Here is a 23,730-nt window from a genome sequence, read left to right as displayed (position 1 = left end):
AGCCAATAAAGCGAGATGAGCGCCGCAACCCCAGAGTCAGTCACGACTGGACCTAATGGTCAGGGGTCCCTTTACCTTTAAGACTAAGTGAACATTCAATAGATGGAGCTGCTCCTACCGCAGAGAAGTATTGCTGGGGGAAGCGGAGAGGTTTAAGGCACATATTTTGCATGGAGTTCTGTCCCACATTCAGTGGGGAGCTGCTGCCTGTCGAAGCAGAGACTGGTCAGACTGGCAGAGCATGTGCTTGGCAGGCAGAAGGTCCCAGGTTCAATCCCTGGCAGCTCCAGGATACGCTAGGAGAAACATCTTTGTCCAAAATCCCCCAAATCTGCTGCCAGTTACTGTAGACAGTACTGAGCTAGATGCACCAATGGTCTGCCTCGGTCTAAGGCAGGATCCTGTGGTCCGACTCAACCCGGCAGCTTTGCCTGCTAAATTTCCGTCTGCCGTGCAGCTGAAAAGGCACAGGGCCTCTAGTGAAAATGAAACACCCTAATCTCATCCTGGTCTGGGTTGGCCAAACATCATGAGTGAGAGGCCCCAAACACCGGCCCTGCCATGGGAAGACAATCGCTTTTGACACCTCCCGCCACAGAACCCTGGACCACCAGCCACTCACAGCTGTTCACACACCAGGGTCAGGCCTTAATATGTTTCAGGGTTTTTGTGTGTGTGTGTGTGTTTTAATATTCTGTTGGAAGCTGCCCGGAGTGGCTGGGGGAATCCAGTCAGATGGGAGGCATATAAATAATAAAATTATTATTCTTATTAATGCCACAATCACCTGTGAACAAGAGGCTGCATGACGTGTTCCACCAGCCAGAGCCACTAATTTTAGACAAGTTAACATGCCCCCGACATACACAAAAAAGGTTGCCCCCCCCCACGCTGCTCTTGTCAGGGCATACCACCCACCTCTCACACACTGCCTGCCCACTTCCTTCCCGCCAATGCACCGTGTGTGTACATTTTGTACAAGCTGTATGTGTAATTCTTGCCGTGTTTCTCCTCCAGCTTCCTTGCCTAAGGCCCCCCTGCCCTTAAGGCCCCCCTGCCCTCGCGTAGTCTTTTCCTCGCCACTCTCCGTGCGATGTTTAAACCCCAACCAAACTGACAAATTTCCCTTCCCCCAGACAAGCCGCCCAGCAAACCGCTTGGTTCCACGAGCAGCTGAGCATTCTGAGCCGTCACAGCAGCCCAGCCAATCAGCAGCAGAGGCTTCGCGGTAACAAGGGCTACGCAATATGGATGGCCGAAGACTGCTGTGCTCCCTGGGAAGGTTTGTAGCAGCCGGCAGGAAAGGAGCAGGACATCTGAATTCCATCCTCAGCTCTGGAAGAGGAGCCAGATTCAGTAGGTCAGGCAAGGGGAGTAAAAAGACTTTGGGGTCCTGTTACCCCATGACCACAACTCGCAAGTCTTATAGGATTGAGCACTTTCTCCACCCACTTTTTTAAAAAACAACAACCACAAGGCTTTTATTTGATCTGTTCAGACAGCATGACCCGGATTGAGTAGAGTTAATTGTCCTGGGAGTTGATAGGGCGGGGGGAGGTTCCTTGCATTCTCCCCCCCACCCACTCCCCTAATTTAACTCCACCCCCCCAAAAAAAACCCCACACAGTGTCAGTAAACCAATGGATGGCCACAGATGCGCACACAATCCAACAGCAGGATGAGGTCTGCAGGGGGCAGAAGTACACGCACAAACGCAGCAAATATGGACTCCTACTGGTGTGTGTGTGAGGGGGTGTCCATGTTTTAAAAGCTCATCCACACACCCCGACCTGCCCAGTCACGTCGTTGATGTTCCACCAGGTAGGCAAATGTCTGATGCTGGGGGAAGGGGCAGGGCTAGCGAGGGAGCCTAAAGCCACACCGACGTAAGAGGCAAGACTTACGAAGCGCCCATAGCCAAGCCTGCTTCTACAAGGAGAAGAGCTGGAGGAGCAGGAGCTGTACCCCAAAGGGGAGGCATCAAAGGAGTGCTAACCACACAGCCTTATGAGGAAAGAGGGAAGGAAAGAAGGAAGCAAGGAAGGGGAAGGGAAGGGAAGGGAAGGAGGGGGGAGGAAAGGAAGGAAGGACTATGGGGGTCATGGTGTGGGGAGGCCATGATTCTGGCAAGCCAAGCTGCCCAGTCACATGTCAGGAAAGGAGACTGTGCTTAGGAAGGTTCAGTGAGAGCCTCCGGAAGACAGTCCGAGGGAGAATCCTTGTCCGTCTCCATCCCGTCGTCGTCGTGATGGGGGTGGATGTGGGCGGGGAGCAGCTGCTCGTAGGTCGTGATGGTGGCGGTCACCACGGTCTCGTCGGGGCTCCTGTTTTCGGTGGCCGCGTGCGTCTTGAGGTGCTTGCGCAAGTCGGAGGCGCCCAGGAAGGCCTTGGGGCACTGGGGGCAGGCGTGGGGGCGGACCCCGGAGTGGATGCGCTCGTGCTTGCGCAGCCCGGCCCGGTCCGAGAACCCCTTGCCGCACTCAGGGCAGGGGAACGGGCGCAGGGAAGGGTGGAGCAGCCGCTCGTGGCGCCGCAGCTCCTGGGCGGAGCCAAAGGCCTCACCGCACTCCCCGCAAGCGGGCATCACCGTGGCAACCACGATGGCCGCCTGGTCTGTGGCAAGGAGGTCCTGGCTGGCGAGGGGGGCGGGCTTGTCGCCGGCCTCGTTGCCGTGGGTGCGCTCGTGCTTCCTGAGGCTGGACGAGACCACAAAGGCCTTCCCGCAGCGGCCGCACTTGAAGGGCCTCTCCCCGGAGTGGACGCGGTAGTGCTTGGTGAGGCTGGCGCGCTCGGCGAACCTCTTGCCGCACTCGCCACACTGGTGGGGCCGCTGCCCCGAGTGCACCAGCAGGTGGCGCTTGAGGTCCCACGAGGCCACGAAGCTCTTGTCGCACTGGGGGCACTTGTGGGGCCTCTCACCCGTGTGGATGCGCTGGTGCATGGCCAGGTCGGCCGGCTGGCGGAAGGCCTTGCCACACTTGTCGCAGGCGTAGGGCTTGAGGCCCTGGTGTGCCCGCTGGTGCCGCCGGAAGCTGGAGGGGTCGCTGAACATGCGCCCGCACTGCGGGCACAGGAAGGGCTTCTCCCCAGAGTGCGTGCGCTGATGGCTCTGGAAGGAGGAGAGCTGCGTGAAGCCCTTGCCGCACAGGCTGCAGCGGTAGGGCTTGTGGGCCGCGTGGATGCGCTGGTGGCAGGCCAGCGATGACGAGCGTGAGAAGGCCTTGCCGCAGTCCTGGCACAGGAAGGGCCGCTCGCCCGTGTGCGAGCGCTCGTGGTTCTTCAGGTCCTTGAGCTCGGCGTAGGTCTTGTGGCACGCCTGGCACTGGTAGGGGCGCAGCCCGGCGTGGGTGCGGCGGTGCTTGCGGAAGACCGAGGGGTCGGCAAAGCGCTTGCCGCACTCGCTGCACGAGTAGGGCTTCTCACCCGTGTGGGAGCGCTGGTGGATCTTCAGCTTGGAGAGCGTGCCGTAGCCCTTGTGGCACTGCTGGCAGCGGAAGGGGAGGTCCCCCGTGTGGCGGGCCATGTGCACCCGCAGGCAGACCGGCTGCATGAAGGCCTTGCCGCACTCGTGGCACACAAAGGGCTTCTCGCCGCTGTGGCTGCGCCCGTGGTTGCGCAGCTCGGGCGCCGTCTTGTAGGCCTTGGCGCACAGCTGGCACTGGAAGGGGCGCTCCGTCTGGTGGCTGAGCTGGTGCTTGCGGAGCTGCCCGCGGTCGGGGAACTCCTTCCTGCAGCTGGGGCAGGACAGCTTGCCGGACAGGCCGACACCGCCCGCATGGGACTTCAGGTGGCGCTGCACGCGGGGCGCGTTCGGAAAGGTCTTGCTGCATGTCAGGCACTTGTAGCGCCGGCCAGATTGGATGTAGCCGGGCTCGTCCTCCTCATCGTCCTCCAGCTTCACCTCTATCCCTGGCTCCTCCTCCTCCACAGCCTCCGCCATTTTGGGAGAGGCCTCTGCCTGAAACAAACAAGCAGAAGGAAGCTAAAAGTTGGGGGCAGCAATGCTTCCGAATATTTGTTTGTTGGTTTGATTTGTACAACGCCCTTCGTGTGTAGATCTCAGGGTGGTTGGCGACATAAGAATACAAGATAAGAAGACAAGAAACATTGTAAAAACCAAGAACAAAAAAACCCACAAGTCAATAAAACCGCCCTGCGCAACCCCATCTAAAAGGGTACAGGATGTCAATTTGCCAAAGGCCGGCTTGAAGAGGAATGTTTTCACCTGGCACCTAAAGGCGTATAATGAAGGTGCCAGGCGAGCCTCCCTGGGGAGAGAATTCCACAAATGGGGAGCCACTGCAGAAAAGACCAGCTCTTGTATTGCCACCCTCCGGACCTCTCATGGAGGAGCCACATGAAGAAGGGCCTGAGAGGATGACCACAGGAAGCAGGTTGGTTCATATGGAGAGAGGCGGTCTCATCTCCTGAAGTACAACCGCTGAATTCTGCACCAGCTGAAGTTTCCAAGCCGTCTTCAGAGGCAGTTGTATGTATAACGCATTGCAGAGCCTCAAGGTTACCAGATGTAATGGTTCTAGGGGTTGCTCATGCGTAAGTCGTCGCCCCCTTCTCCACTGGTGCTACACTGATTTCCTTCCCCCGCAGATGGGCTGCCTCTCTCCCTCCTGGGACGCTCTCCGGCATCCCTCTGGAGCCCTCCCTCCTCCTCTGGCTCCGATGGCAGTTCCCTGACACCAGAGCATAGACAAGAGTAGTTGGGTTGTCCCTGTCTGGGTAGGGGCACAGCTGGGCCACCAGCCTAAGCTGATGGAAGGCACTCCAGGCCACTGAGGCCACCTGAGCCTCAAATGACAGCAAAGGATCCAGGATTACCCCCAAGCTGAATACCAGCTGCTGGACCACAGGAGGGGAGAGTGTTCTTCTGCTCACATTCTGGTCCCAGGTTTCCCCCAGGTATCTGGTTGGCTGGACTAGATGGGTCATTGGCCTGATCCCGCAGGACTCTTCTTCAATACTGTGCTCCTACAACCATGGAGAAGAGCCCAGCTGAATCATGCCTACCTAGTCCAGTCCTTCCTAGTTCTCATGGTGGCCAACCAGATGCCTGCAAAAGGGACCGGAGAGCAACAGGAACTCTCCCCACTTGCAATTCCCAAGGAGCAACCTACAGCTGGCCGCATAAAGGGTTCTGCCAATCTCTTATCTAGCTTCATAAGGTCTAGTGGCCTGCTGGAACTAGCTCCTCCATTAACACCGCAGCATCACCCACAGGCCCTAAGTGATGGGGAGGTGGGCCTAGAGCAGGCATAGCCAATCTTCGGCCCTCCTGATGTTTTGGACTACAATTCCCATCATCCCTGACCACTGGTCCTGCTAGCTAGGGATCATGGGAGTTGTAGGCCAAAACATCTGGAGGGCTGAAGGTTGCCTGTGCCTGGCCTAGAGTCATCCTTCCCTCTTCTAGTCACAAGGCAGCAACTGCTTGATAGATAGATGCAGGAGAAGCAGAGCCACAAATTCTGGGTTGTAGAGAAGAAATATAGTGCTAGCAAACTGAGTCAGGGCTCATCAGCACTCAGCCCTTAAATAATCATTGGTACGGCTGGGGAGTTGATTGCCCAACCTCATGGGGTTAGATTTGCCATAGAAGAGGGACTGCATGGAGGCAGGGGGAAATCCCGAGTGCTGCTGTAAATGAATTAAAGATTTGTGGGCTAAGGCTGTAAGGGTAAAACTCATCAACCAAACAAAAATAAATTGAATGCATCCAGTAAAAACCAGACAATAATAAGCATGTGGGTGGAAGATATTTATTCCATGGGGCTAAATGGTACAGCATTTTTTTGGGGGGGGATAACATATATTCTGTTTAATATATGTGCAAGTTGTTCGTGTTGCGAGTGGGACCTATAGCTGCTGGTGTCACTGGGGCCTGGGCTCTGAGAAGCCATGGTTATCTATGAACCTAGGAAGGGACGGGGTTTTGGAATGCAGAAATTCCTTTAGTGCAAGAGACTCTGCCCTGCAGGCAGTTTGCAAGGCGCATGCAACTAAGCACCACCACCAGACCAAAATTCTCCCTGCCCTATGCAGAATAGTTCCAAAATGGCTATCTGGGGTACAGGGACCCATATTTGGCCCCCAGAAGGGAAGGAAAAGGACAGCTGGTAGGAACAGAGTTCAAAATCCAGACAGGAGAGCATGTTTGGGGTGGGGAAGGGGTGGAAATGATATATTTCTCTGCTCAACAAAGACAGATCGTGGAGGAATTTTGTTTGCCTCCCCCAAGCCTGGATGGTGCTCTTCGCAAAATGGCTGAATTAAGATCTGGGGATGGGGGCAGGGAGAGGATAAAGGGAGGAGAAAACAGCTAAAAATGCATCTTTATGGAAGATGGAAGAACAATTTCAGAGGGAAATAAAAAATAATAATCATAAGCACCATCCACAATTCTCTTTCCGGTGGAGTTCCTGGGATTTGCAAAGGCAATCAGAGATGTATACACAGGAAGAATTCTATTCCCTTTGTATGGGCTGAAGTCCTGGGATGTAAAATGGCTGTCTCTAAGACCCCAGCGAGGGAAAGGCAGCAAAGGTTTGCAAACCATGGAGAGGAGTTTGCAGAGGAGAGAGACTGGCTGGACAATAGAACCTGCAAGAGAAAGTCTTTCCCCTCCCCAGGGCATAATCTGAGCTAAGGAACCCACTTCAATGGTTGGTACAAAGAGTGCCTCTGAGCACATCTGGAATGCCCATTTCACACTACAGGACCACAGCCAGCCTTCATACATCTGGGAGCAGAAGTGAAGCTTTCCTAGGCAGAAGGTACAGGCTTCTCAACCATCAAAATAAAGGTTTGACGTAGAAGCAAAAGAAACGCATTATGTAAATTGACCTGAATCTAGGGAAGAGAGCTAGATGCTTCCTAGATTACAGATCTGAGGGAGGCTGGAGAGACAAACACTTTGAAGTTGCAATGATCTATCTGGAACCCAATTTGAAGCGGAGACAATCTGATTCATCATAAATCCAGAATGTCTCTTTTAACCAAAATAATTCCTATTTCTGAGTCCCTATTCCCTATATTTGCATGTACACAACTTTGCTTACATCCCCATCACCACCTACGGAGGTCGTCATTAAAGTGGAATGTACTTGGGGATTGCCGCTATTCCATATACTAATGTAATCACTGTGAGATTAAACGATATTTTGAAACACCCACAAGGATTTGTCCCTCCTTTTAACATGAACTGCTCTCTTATGCTCATATTGAAAATCGTCGGGCAAAAGACTCTCTCCGTGTAAAATGCGGGATGGAGGGGTTCTAGTTAAGAAAACCTTCGAGAGCTAGAGCTGTCCATTCATCTCTTTTTTTAAAAGCAAAATGCTCTCGCAGATGGACAGATCTGTTGCAGAAACTGCTCTCCTGAAGGACAGCCTTTGCAAAGGAATTCCCACCTCCCTGGCGTAATATAGATTCCAGCAACAAAGGGGACGTCTGGGCGTTTGCGCGTCCGCCGGGAGAGCAATTGCTAGCAGATGTTTGCCGCTGGATGCTCCGGGGGCCGGGAGAGCAACCCGGAGACGCACAAAAGGTTTGCTCCGGCCGAAGAGCCTCCCTTGCAAAATGGCTGTCTCTAGGACCGAGGGACCAACAAACAAAAAGAGGAGGCGGCGGCAGGAGGAGAAGCCCGCATCTCCTTTGCTTCCCCGCTCCCCACACAAAGCAAAGGGCTCCTAGTCCCCCACCCCACCCCCCAGGCCCCCTCTCAGGCTCCGCGATGCCCGGGCAGGTCCCGGCAGCGCCTGGCACCCCAGTCAGAGACGCATCTCCGGAGACTCCCCGGCAAAATGGCTGTCTCTAGGACCAGGGGAGGTGGCCGCCTGGGCGCCAGGAGGGGGAGCAGGGTCCAACGCCAGGCGATGCGCCAGGACCGATCTGCTTTTTATTTTATTATTTTTTAATCGTTTTTAAAAATGCATTAATAAATAGAACGAAGGCATTAAGTGAAGGCCCAGGAAGGCTGCCCCAGCCTGCATTTCTTGCTTTCTCCTTACCTGCTCTATCCTTTGTCTATTCGCTTTCTCCTTCGTCTGCGGCTCCATCGGGAGGAGGAGAAAGAGGAGGAGCGCTAGGACCCCGGAGGAAACGGAGGCAGAAAGGGGAGGACCGCGGAGGGGGGCAGGAATTTCTACTTAGCCAAAGTCCCGATGACTAGGCCGGACAGAGATTCGGCTCCCATCTCTGCTTCAGCCTAAATCAGATAATTGCATTTTATATCCAGGGCGGAGGCCTTTTAACCAGCTTCATTGGACTGCAAGGGACGGGGCGGGGTGGGAGAGCGGACAGAAAGTGTGGCATGGCCGAGGATGCAGCGGGGAAGAGGTTCGGAGTTGCACGGGGGCCGGAAGTGTGGCATCGGGAAGCGGGGCGAAGTTTCGCAACGGACAGGAAGTGTGGCGGGGAAGGGTTTGGCTAAAACACCGAGCGGAGTGTGGCATTTCCCCGATAACTTTTGACCCCGCTCCTTTAATAAAAAGAAAATCCCTGGTTCCAAATTTGGGGTCGTTCTGCTTTTCAGTTGCGTTGGCCGAAGACGCATCCTGGAATAGCAAGGGGTGTAATTGGGATGAGATTTGCTGCGGTTGTAATGCGGTCTTCTCTATGGCTTCGGAAGCACGGAACTAAATATACGCTCCGAGTGGAACTGTTGTTGTTGGGACCTGTATCTCTGTAACACACCACATGAGGCAACCGTAGGGAAACCAGAAAGGCACGAGCGAGAAACTTTCTGTGAAATCGAAGCCTCCCTTTGTGTCCGCGTTCTTTTCTCCAGCAGCGGCGGCGACACTCTTCTCTCGGAATCTCTATGGCAAACGAAACCGCTCTATACTTTGCACTGCAAGAGCGGAAACAGCCGTTGAAACTTGGACAGGAAGTTCCGGTTAGGTCTCATAGAGATGCCAAAAGTGCAGAGCCGTACGCTGTATCCGTTCTAATGTAACGACGAGCTAATTTCCAGCGCAGAGTTTGAAGATAGTTTGAAGATAGATCTCGGAGATGCCGAAATCTACAGCGACGCCACTCAGCGCCTACAGAAGACCAATAGTTTGCCGTAGCTCCTTTTTTGTTTTTTGCTTACCCGATTAAGGAAATTTCTTTTTTGAAGGAGTATCTCTCTGCACGCGTGCCAAGTTCGGGGGGGAAGACTTTGGACGTTACACCGCTCCTCTCTTCACCGCAGGCGGCAGAAATTCGCCGGAAGTGGAGCCCCATCTTGATAGGCGGGGGGAGAGCTTTGGCGGGTGCACATTTCCTGTTTCCTAGCAACAAAAGGAAGTATTTGTTGTTGCCCCAGTCTCTGTGACTTCTTCAAATCCAAATCCTCGGCTCTCAAGGAAGGAGGTTTTCTGGAGCGCCGGCCCCTTCGAGTGAGGCGCCTCGGGGAGAAGTAGGGGGCGCCTGAAGGGCCAGCTTTTGCTCCTGGGGGCTCCAGAGGGGCTGGGAAAGGGGCTGGGCAGCAGAAGGAGTTCTCCTCCCACGTTTCGCTTCTCCTCGCTTGCCTCCAGCAAACTCGCCCATCGCCCCTTGGGAGGACGAGGAAGAGAACTGTGCGCGTCTGTCTTCCAGGAAACTGAGGCAGCTACGTGGGGCGTCTCTTCTACCTCATGGCTGGATCCTGAGTGGACTCTGGAGTTCTTCTGCTTGTCCTCTACAGCTGGAAGAAGAAGACCTGGCACCCCAGATCCTCAGCCTGCACCCAGAATCCCGGGGGTTTGCTGCCTTCTCCCTTTCCTGAAGTATAATTGCTGACCACTGCCTCTCCCTGCGACCTCGCAGGTCCAGCCTCCCTGGGACCTTTCATCCGTCATGCCTTAGAGGTCCTGGAGTAAATAGACAGATGCTAGCTGCTCTCTGCTGACTCCTGGGTGATCTAGGTGTCAAATCTCCCCACAAAATGCTGCCTCTCTGCCGGAGCGTGTGGTTTGAACTCTTATGAAACAATGTTTTGATATCTCCACCTGGGGACCTGCAGTACTTGAAACTACCTGATGTGAAGAGCCTGAGATTTCCATCTGTACTTTTAAGTTTGGTATTCAGACCCATTGTGAATCTGGAATCTCTACTTGAACATACCATTTTGAGGTCTGAATACTAGTCCCTGTACACTCAAGGTACTTGTTCCGTTAATCTGTCCTGAACTGAAAATCAGACTCTCCTGCATCCTGAAGATCTGTACATTTCCCTTTCCTTATGGAAAATCCAAGCAATATATTTAGTGGCTTAAACCATGTGAAACTACCTGTCCCAATTTAGAAAAGTTACTTCCCACTCTTGTATTATTTTTATTTTAAGCACAGTTCAACATGCCAGTCTCCTGGATTTTATACCCTGCCTTCTGTTTACTTCTCATGTTAGAGAAGTGTGGTGCTCAGCTGGGATGCTCAGTGTGATCTGAGAGGTAAGAAAGCAGCCTTCTTTGTAAATGTGTCTGGAGTCCTACACTTTAACCTTTGTGTGACCTATCCTTGTTTTTGCAAAAACAGCTTATCTGTTTGTGCAGTCTGCAGAAAGGTATATTTAAAAGGCAGTTTTTGGCTCACCGTGCTTTACTGCACTCCTGGGTAAAATCTCCCATCTTCACCATTCTGCTTTCATAGGTATGGAAAACACCTAGCACATTACTCGGCCTCACTACTTTCCTAAGAGAGATGGGGAGAGACTCCTGGATTCCCATGGCCTGTTTGTTTGGATCCATTATAGTTCTGTTATGTGAAGACAGGAAGGCCAGATCCTAACCTCCTCTGCCCCACATGACCCCCTAACAGGTCACTCATTAGGTGGCAAATTCAAAGGAAATAGTTGGAGTAGCCTGGCTTGGAAGATTTGCTGTCCAGCTTCAATCAGGACATGGCTGCAAAGGGAAAATGTTCCTTTGATTCCTTGGCTTGAATTCAGCTGTTCTTCCCTTTAGCTGCAGTTTTAACTTTCCTTTGCCTGACGTCATGTCAGACCTTGGAATGTGGTTTGCCCAAAGCCTCTGTGGCCATGAGCCTAATTAGGAGATTTCTCACTATTGTGGAATCCCAAGGTAGTCTGTCTCTGTACCTGAAGGCTCCATATAGCCGTTTCACAGCTAAAAGCTATTGCTACCCTTTTCTCTGTTAATACATCCAGGCTTCCTCTTCTTTCTTCTTCCAAAAATGTCTAGGTAAGTTTCTTTCTCTACTTAGAATCATAGAAGTAAAGTTGGAAGGGAACCTGAGGATTGTCTAGTCCCAACTCACTGCCATGCAGGAATATGCAGCTTGGCCCCTATGGGGATCAAGCCCACGACCTTGGCATTATCAGCACCACCATTTAAGCAACTGAGCTGACTGCGGCAGTGGGTTTCATCAGATGGCAATGGCTACCTTTGGATAGCATGGTAGAAATCCTCTTGGCCAACTCCTGCCTGCAACTGTCCCGACCCTTTATTAACTGGATGGGAGGCGAGCTAAAGAATTTCCATCATGTGAAACAAATGCTCCTTTCAGCCACCTCCCTGTCACAAGAACCAATGGTTGTACACCTCTACCCGCCCCAGTTTGGTTGTGAGGATGAGATCGAGACATGAAATGATTGAGTGAGTGAGTACACCTGCGCCTTGCCTTTCCATAAAAGATGCCCATAGCACCTTTCATGTCTGTTTTTCAGAAAACTATAGTTTAGTGTTTGGTCTGAATTCTAAACTGTGGTTACCCATGGCCTGAAGCTGGTTTTTTTTTTTCCAGACAAGTCATAGTTAAATTAACCCACATTTTGGGGAGGCTTTGACAGTGCAACAAGCTCTGATTAATGAAATTTAAAAGCGAGAGTTTGCAAACTCCTCTTTGTGATTGTGTTAGACAAATGAGGGGCAAGAGACCTATGTTCTGTGACATCCAAGTGCAGCCAACATGTAAAGAATTGGAGAATCCTGCTAGTAGAGTTTCAGGAATCCCGCATGGGAACACTTTTCTCAAGCAACTGGTAATCAGTAGTGTACTTGCCTTCAGATATAAAGGCTTCATTCATTTTAATAATAAATAAAAGTCCAAAGCTTTCAGGATCCTGAATTCTGCTCTTTGTATCACTTTCTGTAACTGCAATGTGAAGTTACAGTAGCCCAATAAAGAAGGCCTCAAAATTTGCCATTTTTAAAAATTAGCCTGCATTTCTGTATACTATATACAGTGGTACTTTGGTTCTCGAATGGCTTAGTTGCCCAACAAATTGGCTCTCGGACGCTGCAAACCGGGAAGTGAGTGTTCCGGTTTGTGAACGTTTTTTGGAAGCCGAACGTCTGATGCGGCTTCTGCAAGAGTGCAGGAAGCTCCTGCAGCCAATCAGAAACCGCACCTTGGTTTTAGAATGGTTTCAGGAGTCGAACGGACTCCTGGAACAGATTAGGTTTGAGAACCAAGGTACTACTGTATTATAAACTGTGATCCTCAGATGAAGAGTGGTATAGAAATTTAATTAACTAACTAAATTTCCACACTGGCCACAGAAGACCCTCTTCTTTATGACTATCATGGAAAGTAGCTTGTTACCAAGTTTGGTTAAAAAAAGAGAGAAGCCTTTTAGTAAACAGGCTAATAACGGAGGAAGGGGGTGGTCGGTTCCTCACCCCCACCCTTAGCCACCCTGTGATGTTTCTGTGCTGCTTATGGAGGCAGAGACTTCCTATCCCCTTTCTGTCCCCTATGGCAGAAGGGAGAGGGTGTCCTCTGTTTCCTCTAGCAGCATCCTTCCTCACCTGTAAGAAAATAAATGTTAAATACAAGGTATATTTGCCGAGCTAGACCCATATGAAGAGCCTTGTTGGACCACCTATTCCAACGTCTATTATTCTTGTTGTTGTTATTACCTGCTCTTCACCAGCAGGTCCCATTGGCAGGTTACAACAATTTAAAATTAATAACAGTTAAAACAAATTCCAGCCGCAGGAATAGGGTGGGTCCTGAAAAACACACATCTCAGGTGTCAAAGGCCAGGGAAAAGAGGTGGGTCTTTAGCTTTTGCCTGCAGCTATATAGCACAAGTGCATCTCTGCCGGGGAGGGAATTTCACATCTAGTCCAGCATCCTGTTCTCTCACAGTGGCTGACCAGATGGCTAAGGGAATTTGTATATTCATAGCACCGGAAGGCGAAGTTCTTCTGACATTTTGAGCCACACCAGTGCTGGATTTGAGGGGACCCTGAGAAAAGTACCCATTAGTGGGCTGCCCTGGAGGCCATTTAAGTTTCCCAGTGGTCTCTTGGAATGCTGTTATGGGTGGACATTCTGGGAAATTAAAGTGGGGACTCGAAGATTAATATTAATTTTTTTTTTAATGGGAGACCCAGAGCAGCCTTATCAGTTGCCTGAGGACATTGGGTGCTGATATCAGCCCTGGCCAAAGTGAGTCTTGCACTGAAGTATGGATCACTTGCGTTTCTTAAGCTGTCTCATTGAGTCTGACCATTGGCCTGCCTGACTAGGCACATAGGAGGCTGATTGTGCCCGGATCTGACTGTTGATCAGTCTACCCCAGTGGGGTCTGCTCTGATTGGCAGCAACTCTCTGGGATCTTGGGATATCTTTCCCTATACTGTTGGATCCTTAAACAAAATCCACAAAACTGGAGCCATTGGGGAATTGAAGCTGAGGCCTTCTGCTTTGAAAGAGTAGTTCTGCAGGTACCACAGAGCTATGGCCCCTCGCCATCTGTGTAGACCAGGCATGGGCAGCTTGAACCCACCCACATGTTTTGAAGTCCATCTCCCCTCAACCCCATCCAATGGGCAGGGAGAATGGGAGTTGTTGTCCAACGACATCTAGAGGACCACAGGCTCCCAGTCCCTGGTGTAGACTACTGCAATCTTCCCCAACCTGGTGCCCCTCCAGATTTTTTTAGGATGACAGCTGCCATCAGCACCAGAGAGCAAATCGGAGGGCCAAGACGTGTTTCCCAGGCAAATCCCAGAAGCATGTACTATAAGGCATCAACTTGTGCTCCAAACTCCCAGGGCAAGGGGAATGAAAGAGGGCTGGGAGGAATCATCTAGGCCAGAGGTTTTCAACCTTTTTGAGTCCATGGCTCCCTTGACGAACTACATCCTTTCTGCACCACTCCTGTTGGGCTCAGGAGCCCACTTATATCACCCCTTGCCTGTAAAGCTGACAGCCTCTCACCCTTTTTTGAAGACCTTCCCTTGTGGATTGTTCCCTCAGCCTCCTCTCCTTGGGAGTCCTCTGGGCAGCTGCAGCTGCCGCCCCTGGTTTCTGAGCTGCCTCCCCTGCCCATCAACCTCCCACTTGTCCGTCCATTCCCAACAGCAAGAGCTGGTGGACTAGCTGGCTGGGCTTTCTTGCCTGTTTGCTTGCTTACTCTGAGGCTACCTCATCTCCCAGCGACCAGCACCCCCTGGCCAGCCCCAGAGGCACCATTCACCTGGGGAGGTTGTAGCCAGGGCTGCCACAAAAACAGCTTTGCAAGCCTTTCAGAGGCAGAGATACGAGAGGGCATCAGAGGAGGGTAGGACAGAGGCCAGTGTTGCTTGTGGCACCTCTGACCATCCTTCGAGGCACCCCAGGGTGCCACGGCACACGGGTTGAAAACCACCGATCTAGTTTGATGTAGGCATATCTGATCTGCAGGATATGTGCTATTTCCCCACTTTTCCGGTTGCAATGAACCTCAACCAGGTTTTCTCATCTATTCTGTCCTTGCCTTGTATCCGTAGGTTTTGGCTTCAGAGCGCTTGGGGGAGAAAAACGGGACCTCAAGACCACACTATGGGACCGTGCTGCGCCCCAGAGCACCCAGGGCTTCCTCTTTAAAGAAGTGGGCAGGGCGCCGCCTTCTTATGTGAGCAATGGCCGAGGGGGACGCCGCCCTGACCTGCGAGCCGCCCGCCAGCGGGCAGGAGGAGCGTCCGTACAAGTGCAAGCAGTGCCCGCGGAGCTACCGCCACGCCGGCAGCCTGGTGAACCACCGGCGCACCCACGAGGTGGGCCTCTTCTGCTGCCTGCTGTGCCACAAGGACTTCTCCAACCCCATGGCTCTCAAGAGCCACCTGCGCACCCACACCGAGGAGAAGCGCTACAAGTGCCGGGACTGTGGGCGCAGCTTCCGGGCCTTTGCCCAGCTTACCGGCCACCACTGCCTGGCTCGTGCCGCCCGGGACCAGGAGGGGGAAGAGGGCTGCAACGGCGGGAGCTACGCCTTCCAGAGGGGCCAGGACACATCTTCGTCGGACGCCGATACCTTTTCCGGGATGGAAGGCAGCAGCGGGAGCTTGCTGAGCAACCTAGAGAAGTACATTGCTGAGTCGGTGGTGCCGGCTGACTTTTCTCAGCTGGAGTTCCCTGTCCGGGGGGAAGTGGAGGCAGAGGAGCCACTCCCGATGGAGGAGGAGGAGGAAGAGGCGGGGCTCCAGGCCGCTGCTGCAGACGAGCGCCGCTTCAAGTGCAACCAGTGCGACAAAGCCTACAAGCACGCTGGCAGCCTGACCAACCACAAGCAGAGCCACACGCTGGGCGTGTACCAGTGCGGCATGTGCCACAAGGAGTTCTCCAACCTCATGGCTCTCAAGAGCCACACTCGCCTCCACTCGGAGTACCGGCCCTACAAGTGCCGCTTCTGCCACAAGGCCTTCCGGCTCCCCTCCGAACTGCTGAGCCACCAGAAAGCCCACGATGAGGACCCGAGCCAGGCAGAGAGCCTGCCGGCCTGGGAAGGCTCAGAGCAGGGCGTGTGGGAGGAGGACTCCATAGAGACCTCAGCGAAGCTGGATATCTACCAGCCTCCGCCGGCAGGAACAACACACTTTGGAGACGGCGTCCCCTGCAGCCTGAAAGACACTTCCAAAGCAGGGGGCGGCGAGCGCTGCAACCCGGACGGGGAGCTTTGCGTCCGCTGCGGTGGGGCTTTTGCCAATGATGAGGAGCTGAAGGGGCACAGCTGCCTCTATCCGGAGGAAGCTGACGAAGAAGATGAGGAGGAAGGCAGCAGTCCATTGCTACCGGCGCCTGGCTCCAATGGAGCCTGGGAAGCGAGCTTGAAAGGGGAGGGCAGCTACGCCGCATTCGAGGAGCGGCCCTTCCGCTGTGGCGATTGTGGCAGGACTTACCGGCACGCGGGGAGCCTCATCAATCACAAGAAGAGCCACCAAACCGGGGTGTACAGCTGCAGCGTCTGCTCGAAGCAGCTATACAACTTGGCCGCCTTGAAAAACCACTTGCGGGTCCACCTCAAGTCCAAGCTTGGTTCGTCGGCTCCGGAAGAGGCCTCCCAGCAGGCAGCTGGCCTCCCAGGCCCACCGAGACTGGAAAACAGCCCTGGGGACTCCGGAGACTGCCATCCACAGCCGCCAGAAGGCTGGAGAGGAGCCTCCTGTCCAAAGGAAGAGGAGGAAAGAGGCACCGGAGATGAAGAGCGGCCGTACCGGTGCACGGACTGCGGGAGGAGTTACCGGCACCGCGGCAGCCTTGTGAACCACCGCCACACCCACCAGACCGGGGTCTTCCAGTGCTCCATCTGCCCCAAGCAGTACTCCAACCTCATGGCTCTCCGGAACCACGTCCGCGTGCATCTGCGGGCAGCCCGCCTGCGCGGCCGGGAGCAAGGGGGTGGCTTGACATGCAGCAGCTGTGGGGAGAGCTTTGAGGAGGAGGCTGAGTTCCAGCTCCATCAGCTACGCCACCTGCCATGTACGGAAGACATAGAGGTGGCGGAGATCCCCAGACTGGGGATCTTTCTCCCACAGGAAGCTGATCTCCTCCAGGCTATCAGGCAGGATGTGGAAGCTCTGGAGAACGGGACGGCTGTTGTCGAGGACGTCCTGCCTTCCTCTGAGATGGCGCATGCCTGCCCCCAGTGTGGGATGACCTTTGCCAGCGTGGACGGACTGCAGAACCACACCCTCCAGCACAGGAGCGAAGGGGAGTGGTCCGAAGGGACGGCCGAGAGGCCCGAGTCGCCCATCCAGCGGCTGTACGGGTGTGATCAGTGTGGCAAGTCGTACCGGCACTCAGGGAGCCTCATCAACCACAAGCAGACTCACCAGACAGGCGACTTCAGCTGCTCTCTTTGCGGGAAGCACTTCCAGAATGTCGCCTCCCTGAAGAGCCACTTGCGTGGGCATCAGAGGCCTCGGAGGGGACCATCGGGGGTTGCTGTGGCTACGAACGAGGAGGAGGATGCCGAAGATGCAGCCACCGTGCCTGGGGCTTTGTTCTCAGGCGACGAGTTCCAGGATAACTACAGCATTCTAGAAGACGGCGCTGCCGTGAATGGCTGGCCATCCCAATCAGAAGCCCCCTCGCCATTGCCTGGCAACGTTGAGGTGCTCCCCTACCTCTGCGAGCAGTGTGGGCTCGGCTTCAACCAGGTGAGCAGCTTGATGAGTCATAAGGAAACCCACCAGCTCGGCATCTACCAGTGCTCCCTCTGCCCCAAGGAGTATCCCAGTCTTCTGGCTTTGAAAAACCACTTCCATGGTCACACCAAAGCCACAGCGTCTGGCTGGGGCAGCCCTGGTGGGGATGGCAGTGCCGAAGAGCAGCCCTTTCTCTGCAGCCTCTGTGGCATGATCTTCCCGAGCGAGGAGGACCTTGAGCGCCATCACAGCCTCCTGCACGAAGAGGGCGAACAACAGGGGGAGGAGCAGGAGGCGGTGCTCGAAAGCGAGGCGGGCGAACGGCTGGACAGGGCAGGCGACCAGGAAGAGGAGCAGCTCCTCTCTCACATCTGCGGCTATTGCGGCCAGACGTTTGACGATATGGCCAGTTTGGAAGAACACAGCGAGGGGCACCAGGAGGAGAAGGCCGCCGCCTTGGCTGACACTTCGATCCAGCTCCGACGAGCCCCACGCCTGGAGGAGGAACAGGAGCCTCCGCCCCCAACAGAAGCACCGGCTACTGCTGTTGAACCCCTGGACAGCCGGCCTTATGCCTGTGGCCAGTGCGGCAAAACTTACCGACACGGCGGCAGCTTGGTCAATCACAAGAAGATCCACCAGATTGGAGATTACCAGTGTGGCTTCTGCTGCCGGCAATACCCCAATCTGTCTGCTTACCGGAACCACCTCCGGAACCACCCAAGATGTAAGCTGAACGGCAGCGTGCCAGAACTCCGGCAACCAGACCCTGCGGGAGCAGGGGGCCCGCCTGTTGGTTGCGAGGCACCGAAGGAGGAGTCCCTTGACGGGAGGGCTGCGGTGCAGCAAAAGGGGGAAGATCTGCCAAACACTTCTTCCTCCCCTCTCCCATCTCCCATCGTGGAGGAAAAATCAGGACAGGAAGCGTTGGCTGCTGGCCAGTCTGAGGAGAAAGATATCCAGGCGTGTGGTGTCTGCGGGGAGGCCTGTGAGGGACTAGCTGGCCTAGAGGCCCACCGGGCTCTACATTTTGAGCAAGAGACTGGAAAAGTGGAGGGAGAAGAAAACGGCGGTCCGTCTGCTGAAGAGGAGGGCTCCCCTTTGGACCGCCCCTTCCATTGTGACATTTGCGAGCGGAGCTACAAGCATGCAGGTAGCCTGATCAACCACAAACAGACACACAAGACCGGCCTGTTCCATTGCGGCGTCTGCCAGAAGCAGTTCTTCAACCTCATGGCCCTCAAGAACCACAACCGCACCCACTTCGAAACCAAACGCTACCGCTGCCCCGAGTGCCCCAAGGCCTTCCGGCTCCAGAAGCAGCTGGCCAGCCACCAGCGCGTCCATCGCGATCGGAAGCGGGACCTCTCCTCCTCCCACCCTCCCCGGAGGTCCGCTCACGCCAAGCGGGTGGGCAAGGGGGCCAATCCGGCCTACTCTCTCACCAGCGCCAGCAAGCGCCGCCCAGACCCCGAAGAGCGCCCTTACCGGTGTGAGGAGTGCGGGCGCACGTACCGCCACGCGGGGAGCCTGCTCAACCACCAGAAGAGCCACAAGATGGGGCACTTTGCTTGCTCGCTGTGCAGCAAGGCCTACCCCAACCTCATGTCCCTCAAGAACCACCAGCGCATCCACTACGAAGTGAAACGCCACCGGTGCCCGGATTGCGGTAAGGCCTTCAAGTGGCAGCGGCAGCTTCTGCGGCATCAGCGCAGGCCTCACCCTTGTGGCCAGAGCGCTCCAGGGCAAGAGCGAGAGGGGAGCCTGGCTGCTCCCCAAAGGGAGCAGGGGGGCAGCAGCCCAGGGGAGGCCCCTCCAGGATCTTTCCAGTGCCAGACGTGCCCCAAACACTTCCCCAACCGCGCCGCTCTGAGGAACCACAGCCGCGTCCACGCAAAGAAACGCTTCCAGTGTTCGGAGTGCGGCAAGCCTTACCGAGCGTCTCGGAGCCTCAAGCGCCACCTGAGGAGACACCAGTCCGAGGCGGCGGCGGATGTCGCTGAAGAGAAAGCAGCCGATCCCTCGTCTTCCTCCTCCTGTTGTGCAGAAGCAGCAGCCAGCCAGCCGCCGGACGAGCGGCCCTACAAGTGCAACAGTTGCGAGCGGACGTACCGCCACGCTGGCAGCCTCCTCAACCACAAGAAGGTGCACACCACCGGCCTCTACCGCTGCCCCACCTGCCAGAAGGAGTTCCACAACCTCCTGGCCCTCAAGAATCACCTCCACGTCCACACGGACAAGAGGCGCCACCGCTGCCCCCGCTGCGGCAAAGCCTTCCGGACCGCCCGCCGCTTAGCCGCCCACGCCAAGGCTCATGGCGGCCTCAAGGAGGAAGGGCCTTTCTCCTGCACGGTCTGCTCCAAGGGGTTCTCCCACCAGCTCAGCTTCCAGCAACACCTGCTGTCGCATGCCAAGGATGGCGGGTACCCTGCTGCTAGGGGCAGTGCTCCGGGGGACGTGAGCTGAGGGCGGGCAGCCCGTGTGGGGACCACATGTGCCAAGGATGGTAGGGCAGGGACCTCCAGCTGCAGGGAAATTTGAAAGGCTGGGTGGGGAGCCATACCCCTGGGATCAGTTGTCCATGCTTTGGGGAGGGGGGAAGGAAGAGTGTCAGGGATACCCAGTGGGTGAAAATATGGAGGAAATTGGGTGCAAGACCCCCCATTCTCTGTAGAACACCAGGGTCCAAAGACACTGAGGGGTGGGGCAAACTTTCGATGGAATGTTGTATTGAGCACTCCAACGACGCCTCTTTCGTCGTGTCACTTGGAAATGCTCCCCCCCGGCAACCTGTACCTTCGTAAGCTTGGATCCCGTTTTGAGAACTGAATTTTAGCTCCTCTCGGAACCTTTCAGGCATGTGCTTAAACCCCATACTGATTTGAGTTTTCAAACTGTTTTTTATACTTCTAAAATCCATTTTGAAAGTCAGATGAGTTAGCAAGTTTGTGTTTAAGCCGCGTATGGTATTTAAAGTCCTGGGGTTTTTTAATAAAAACAAAAGTAGAATCAAAAACGTATTGTCCTAAACAAATGGGGGGGGGGAGCTCAGTTTTAGTTGCTGAATGAGTACAAACAAGCATCCTTGGTGTGGAGTAACTTTGGATTACTACTACCTCCTTAACTGGAAAATTGTATACGTTTTCTTGGTGCGAAAGAGTTTTTACAACTTGTCCAAATTTGTAGGCTTTGACGTCTTTTCAAAGCAGGTTCTGGAGAAAAGTCACTGAAAGATTATTATGTTGATTCCTAGAGGTGACTGACTTAAAGCTTTGAGTTTAGGTGAGGAAATTAAGGTCACAGGCACAGGATATACATGTAAAGCACATTTAATTCACACGGCTTCCCCTGAAGAATCCCGGGAGTGGTAGTTTGCCCTCACGGAGCTGCAGCTCCCAGCATCTTTAGCAAACTACATTTCCCAGGGTTCTTTGAGGAAACGATGTGCACTAAAAGTGCACTCAATGTACAGTCTGGATGTTGACCTTAATCTTTGCAAAATTGGACCTGGAACGGTCTCCCCACACAGGCCCTAGTGGAACCAGCGGGAGCACGGTAAACGAACAAATGTCCGTAATCAATTGGACAGGTTACTTCTGGTCCTAACCCTCAGGAAAAAGAAAGGTTTTGCAGGTACCACCACCTCTCTGTGCGTATTCCTCTAAAACCACCTCCTCCCCAGTGGTACAGGGATCATCCAATCTGTAGAGGTCTCTACAGATGTGTAGTTCTAAGGCACCTCTGCACCAGAGGAAGGAAGAGAAGACCCCAAATGCAGGAACGAAAGCGGGAGCCAGAGGAGGAGACCTCACAGAGGTGCCAAGATGACAGCTCATTGCCCAACGCTTCTTTGAGCATCACAGCTCTCCTTTAGGGGCGATTCTGAGGGCCAAACTAAATGTGGCATTTATTAGGTTGCTTGGCGTGGTACTGTTCACCTGCTGATGCCCTGGCGGATGGCGGGGTCAAGCCAGATCAGACCGGGGGGGGGGGAGGGGAGAGAGAGGCTTTAACCTTCTGTTCTACCTGTGAACTCCAGCAGGATCTCCCGTGCCCTTTGGCCATGTTTATTGCTGTGGGAAGGAACACCCCCCCTGTGCAGTTAAAAGGAGTCGTGCAGTGCCGCCACTACACGTCACGCTTGGTTTGGTTCTGACTCAGTCCTTGTTCCAAGATGCATGGAGGAAGTGAATCAGGATCAAACTGCATGTCACACTGGGTGCTTCTTTGCATTCAGCATGCAGCTATGTGGGGCAGGGAGCTGGTAGCGATTAGGATGGCAGCAGGTGCAGAGGGGCGATTTAGCCCCCTCCCTCCCCAGAAGAAGGGAAACTCCCTTCTCCAGGGGCAGCTGGTGTCTTTGGAGAGGCAGGGAGGCCCAACAGCAGGGGACAGTGACAGGCAGAGCCAGCATATCCATCTCCCTGCAGAGTTTTATAATGGCAAAACAAGCCAAAAGAAGAAAGCGGGCAGGTGAGGGTTGGCTGAGGGCACATTGAGACTGATGGGGCAGCGCCCTGCTTGCATGAGTGGACCAGCCTCCAGTGATTGCCGTCAGTGGAGTGAGAAGTCTCCTTCCATGCCTGCTAGGATCTTAGTCATTGTCAGCCCCCTTTCCCACCTGAAGGTATTCGTTAAATAACCCTGGATGTTAAATATGAAGGCTTGTTAATAATTGCATCTGGTTTGGATGCTTGAGGAGACTCAGGATGCCTCAGGCAGTTGATTGTCTCCTGCACCCCTCCTGAGGTCTCCTCTCCTTTCTTTCCTTCCTCCTGCCCTGGCAAGTCTTTTATGGCGCTTTGGCAAGTGATACATGCAGTCAGCTCTATGCTGGCTGAAGCAAGCCCTTTGACGAAGCTGGGGTGTGTGCCTTGAGGGAAGCAGAGGCTTCTCTCTCTCAAGAACTTCCAGTATGTTTTCCCGGCTTGATCTCTTAAACCTGTCTTTTAAATTTTATTAATGAAATATTTTGGTTTTCCGCAAGTCTCTAAGCAGATACCAGGCAAGACACCCAGTAGATCCCTGTTGGGGCTGCAAATAAAGAATTGGACGTTTGAAACCTTCCGCATTTGAACTCTTCCTGGCTTTTTGAAAACTAGCACATCGCACTAAACCTTTCTCCGTAATGTGCTAGTTCCCCAAATACAGCGAGGGTTTTAATAAAACAAATAAAGCATGCTTCCACCCCTTCCTCAGTCCAAAGTGGTACCTTCCTAACTGGGCACTAGCTGGCTGTAATGCTGGATGGATTCCTACTCGCACGATCTAAAACTTGTAAAAGGGGTGGCCGTGTTTGTAGTGATAGGCTAGGGGCAGGGGATGGGGAATCCTTTCCGAAGAACCTTTTATGCTATTTTTGAAAGAAGCGGACTAGAAACTTGACTGCTGCGTCTTTCCTCTTCTGTTGGGGGGGTGGGCTGGCGTGGGTGAAGGGCTCACTGCTGTTCCGAAGCCAACCTCCCTGCTTTCCGCATCCAGGCAGAATTTCTTGGCCTGCCACAGATGAACCTGTGCAAGGGGTCCGAGTGAAAGCCATCCAGGTTCTCCAGCGGTTCGGTTCAGAGAAAGAGTAGTCATTTTTAAGTAGCTGAGAATTCTCTATTGTGATGAACGTTTTATAGAATTTCTAACATAGTTGGGTAATATTTTTTATTGGGGAGGGAGGGACATATATATGTGTTTGTTTATTTTGTTATATCCCCCCCTCTCAGTTTTTTATTTTTATGACACACTCAGATGTACTAAACAGTCCTGTTTTATGCTGCTGTTTTCAACAACTGACATTCTGGCTTTTGGTCAGCCGAAACCTTTATGGAATTAAAATAATTTTGTTCTGATTTCTTATGTTTTGAAATGTTTTCCCCACCCACTTCTCTTTCTCCTTAATCCAGTTCTCTAAATATCACCATTCAGTATGTTACTTAACATGCACTTTTCACTGTGAACGTTGCTGGGATTTCATTTTTTTTAAAAAAGGGCGGGCGGGGACAAAACGTTTAAAACATAAGAAGCCATTTTCCTTTCCTCACTTGCTCTAATGTACTAGTTCTCACTGCCCTCCCAGAGATGGAGCAACATCCCAGGACTCTAGATCCCTCGTAGGACCTCTCCCTCCCCCCAAACACCTTGCCCAGTACTGTAATAGGAAGGAATCAATTTTCGTAGGGTACTTGGCGCCACCTGGTGGCCATACCTGATCTGTGAAACACTTAAAACTTCTAATAAATTGTTCTTGGTTTCTAAAAAGAAGCGTTTCCTCTCACTCTCACTCTCTGATTTGCTGTCTTCCTCAAACCGACTAGATGCTTTTAAAAGAACAAGGAGAAAGCCTGCAGGTTTGACCCTGAGAGACCTGCATTCACAAGGTCTCC

At 53.5% G+C, this 23,730-nt stretch overlaps 2 protein-coding genes across 2 annotated transcripts; one reads left to right on the top strand and one right to left on the bottom strand.

The window, feature by feature from the left end:
* Positions 1-1,462: 1,462 nt before the first annotated feature.
* ZNF668 (zinc finger protein 668) lies at positions 1,463-9,013 on the bottom strand. Its single transcript, XM_079951020.1, has 2 exons — positions 8,025-9,013; positions 1,463-3,958 (listed from the first exon to the last, which is right to left on the bottom strand). The coding sequence occupies exons 1-2, from the start codon at positions 8,070-8,072 to the stop codon at positions 2,171-2,173; spliced, it is 1,836 nt and encodes a 611-aa protein (XP_079807146.1). The 5' UTR covers positions 8,073-9,013; the 3' UTR covers positions 1,463-2,170.
* A 167-nt stretch (positions 9,014-9,180) lies between these two features.
* ZNF646 (zinc finger protein 646) lies at positions 9,181-23,196 on the top strand. Its single transcript, XM_079950700.1, has 2 exons — positions 9,181-10,429; positions 14,720-23,196. Exon 2 carries the CDS (start codon positions 14,852-14,854, stop codon positions 19,820-19,822), a length of 4,971 nt encoding a protein of 1,656 aa, XP_079806826.1. The 5' UTR covers positions 9,181-10,429; positions 14,720-14,851; the 3' UTR covers positions 19,823-23,196.
* Positions 23,197-23,730: the final 534 nt, after the last annotated feature.

Source organism: Podarcis cretensis (assembly GCF_951804945.1).
Source record: "Podarcis cretensis genome assembly, chromosome: 13".
In the NCBI taxonomy this organism is placed as follows: domain Eukaryota; kingdom Metazoa; phylum Chordata; class Lepidosauria; order Squamata; family Lacertidae; genus Podarcis; species Podarcis cretensis.
The sequence above is the reverse complement of the archived record's forward strand: the minus strand, read 5'-3'. Positions and strand labels throughout refer to the sequence as shown.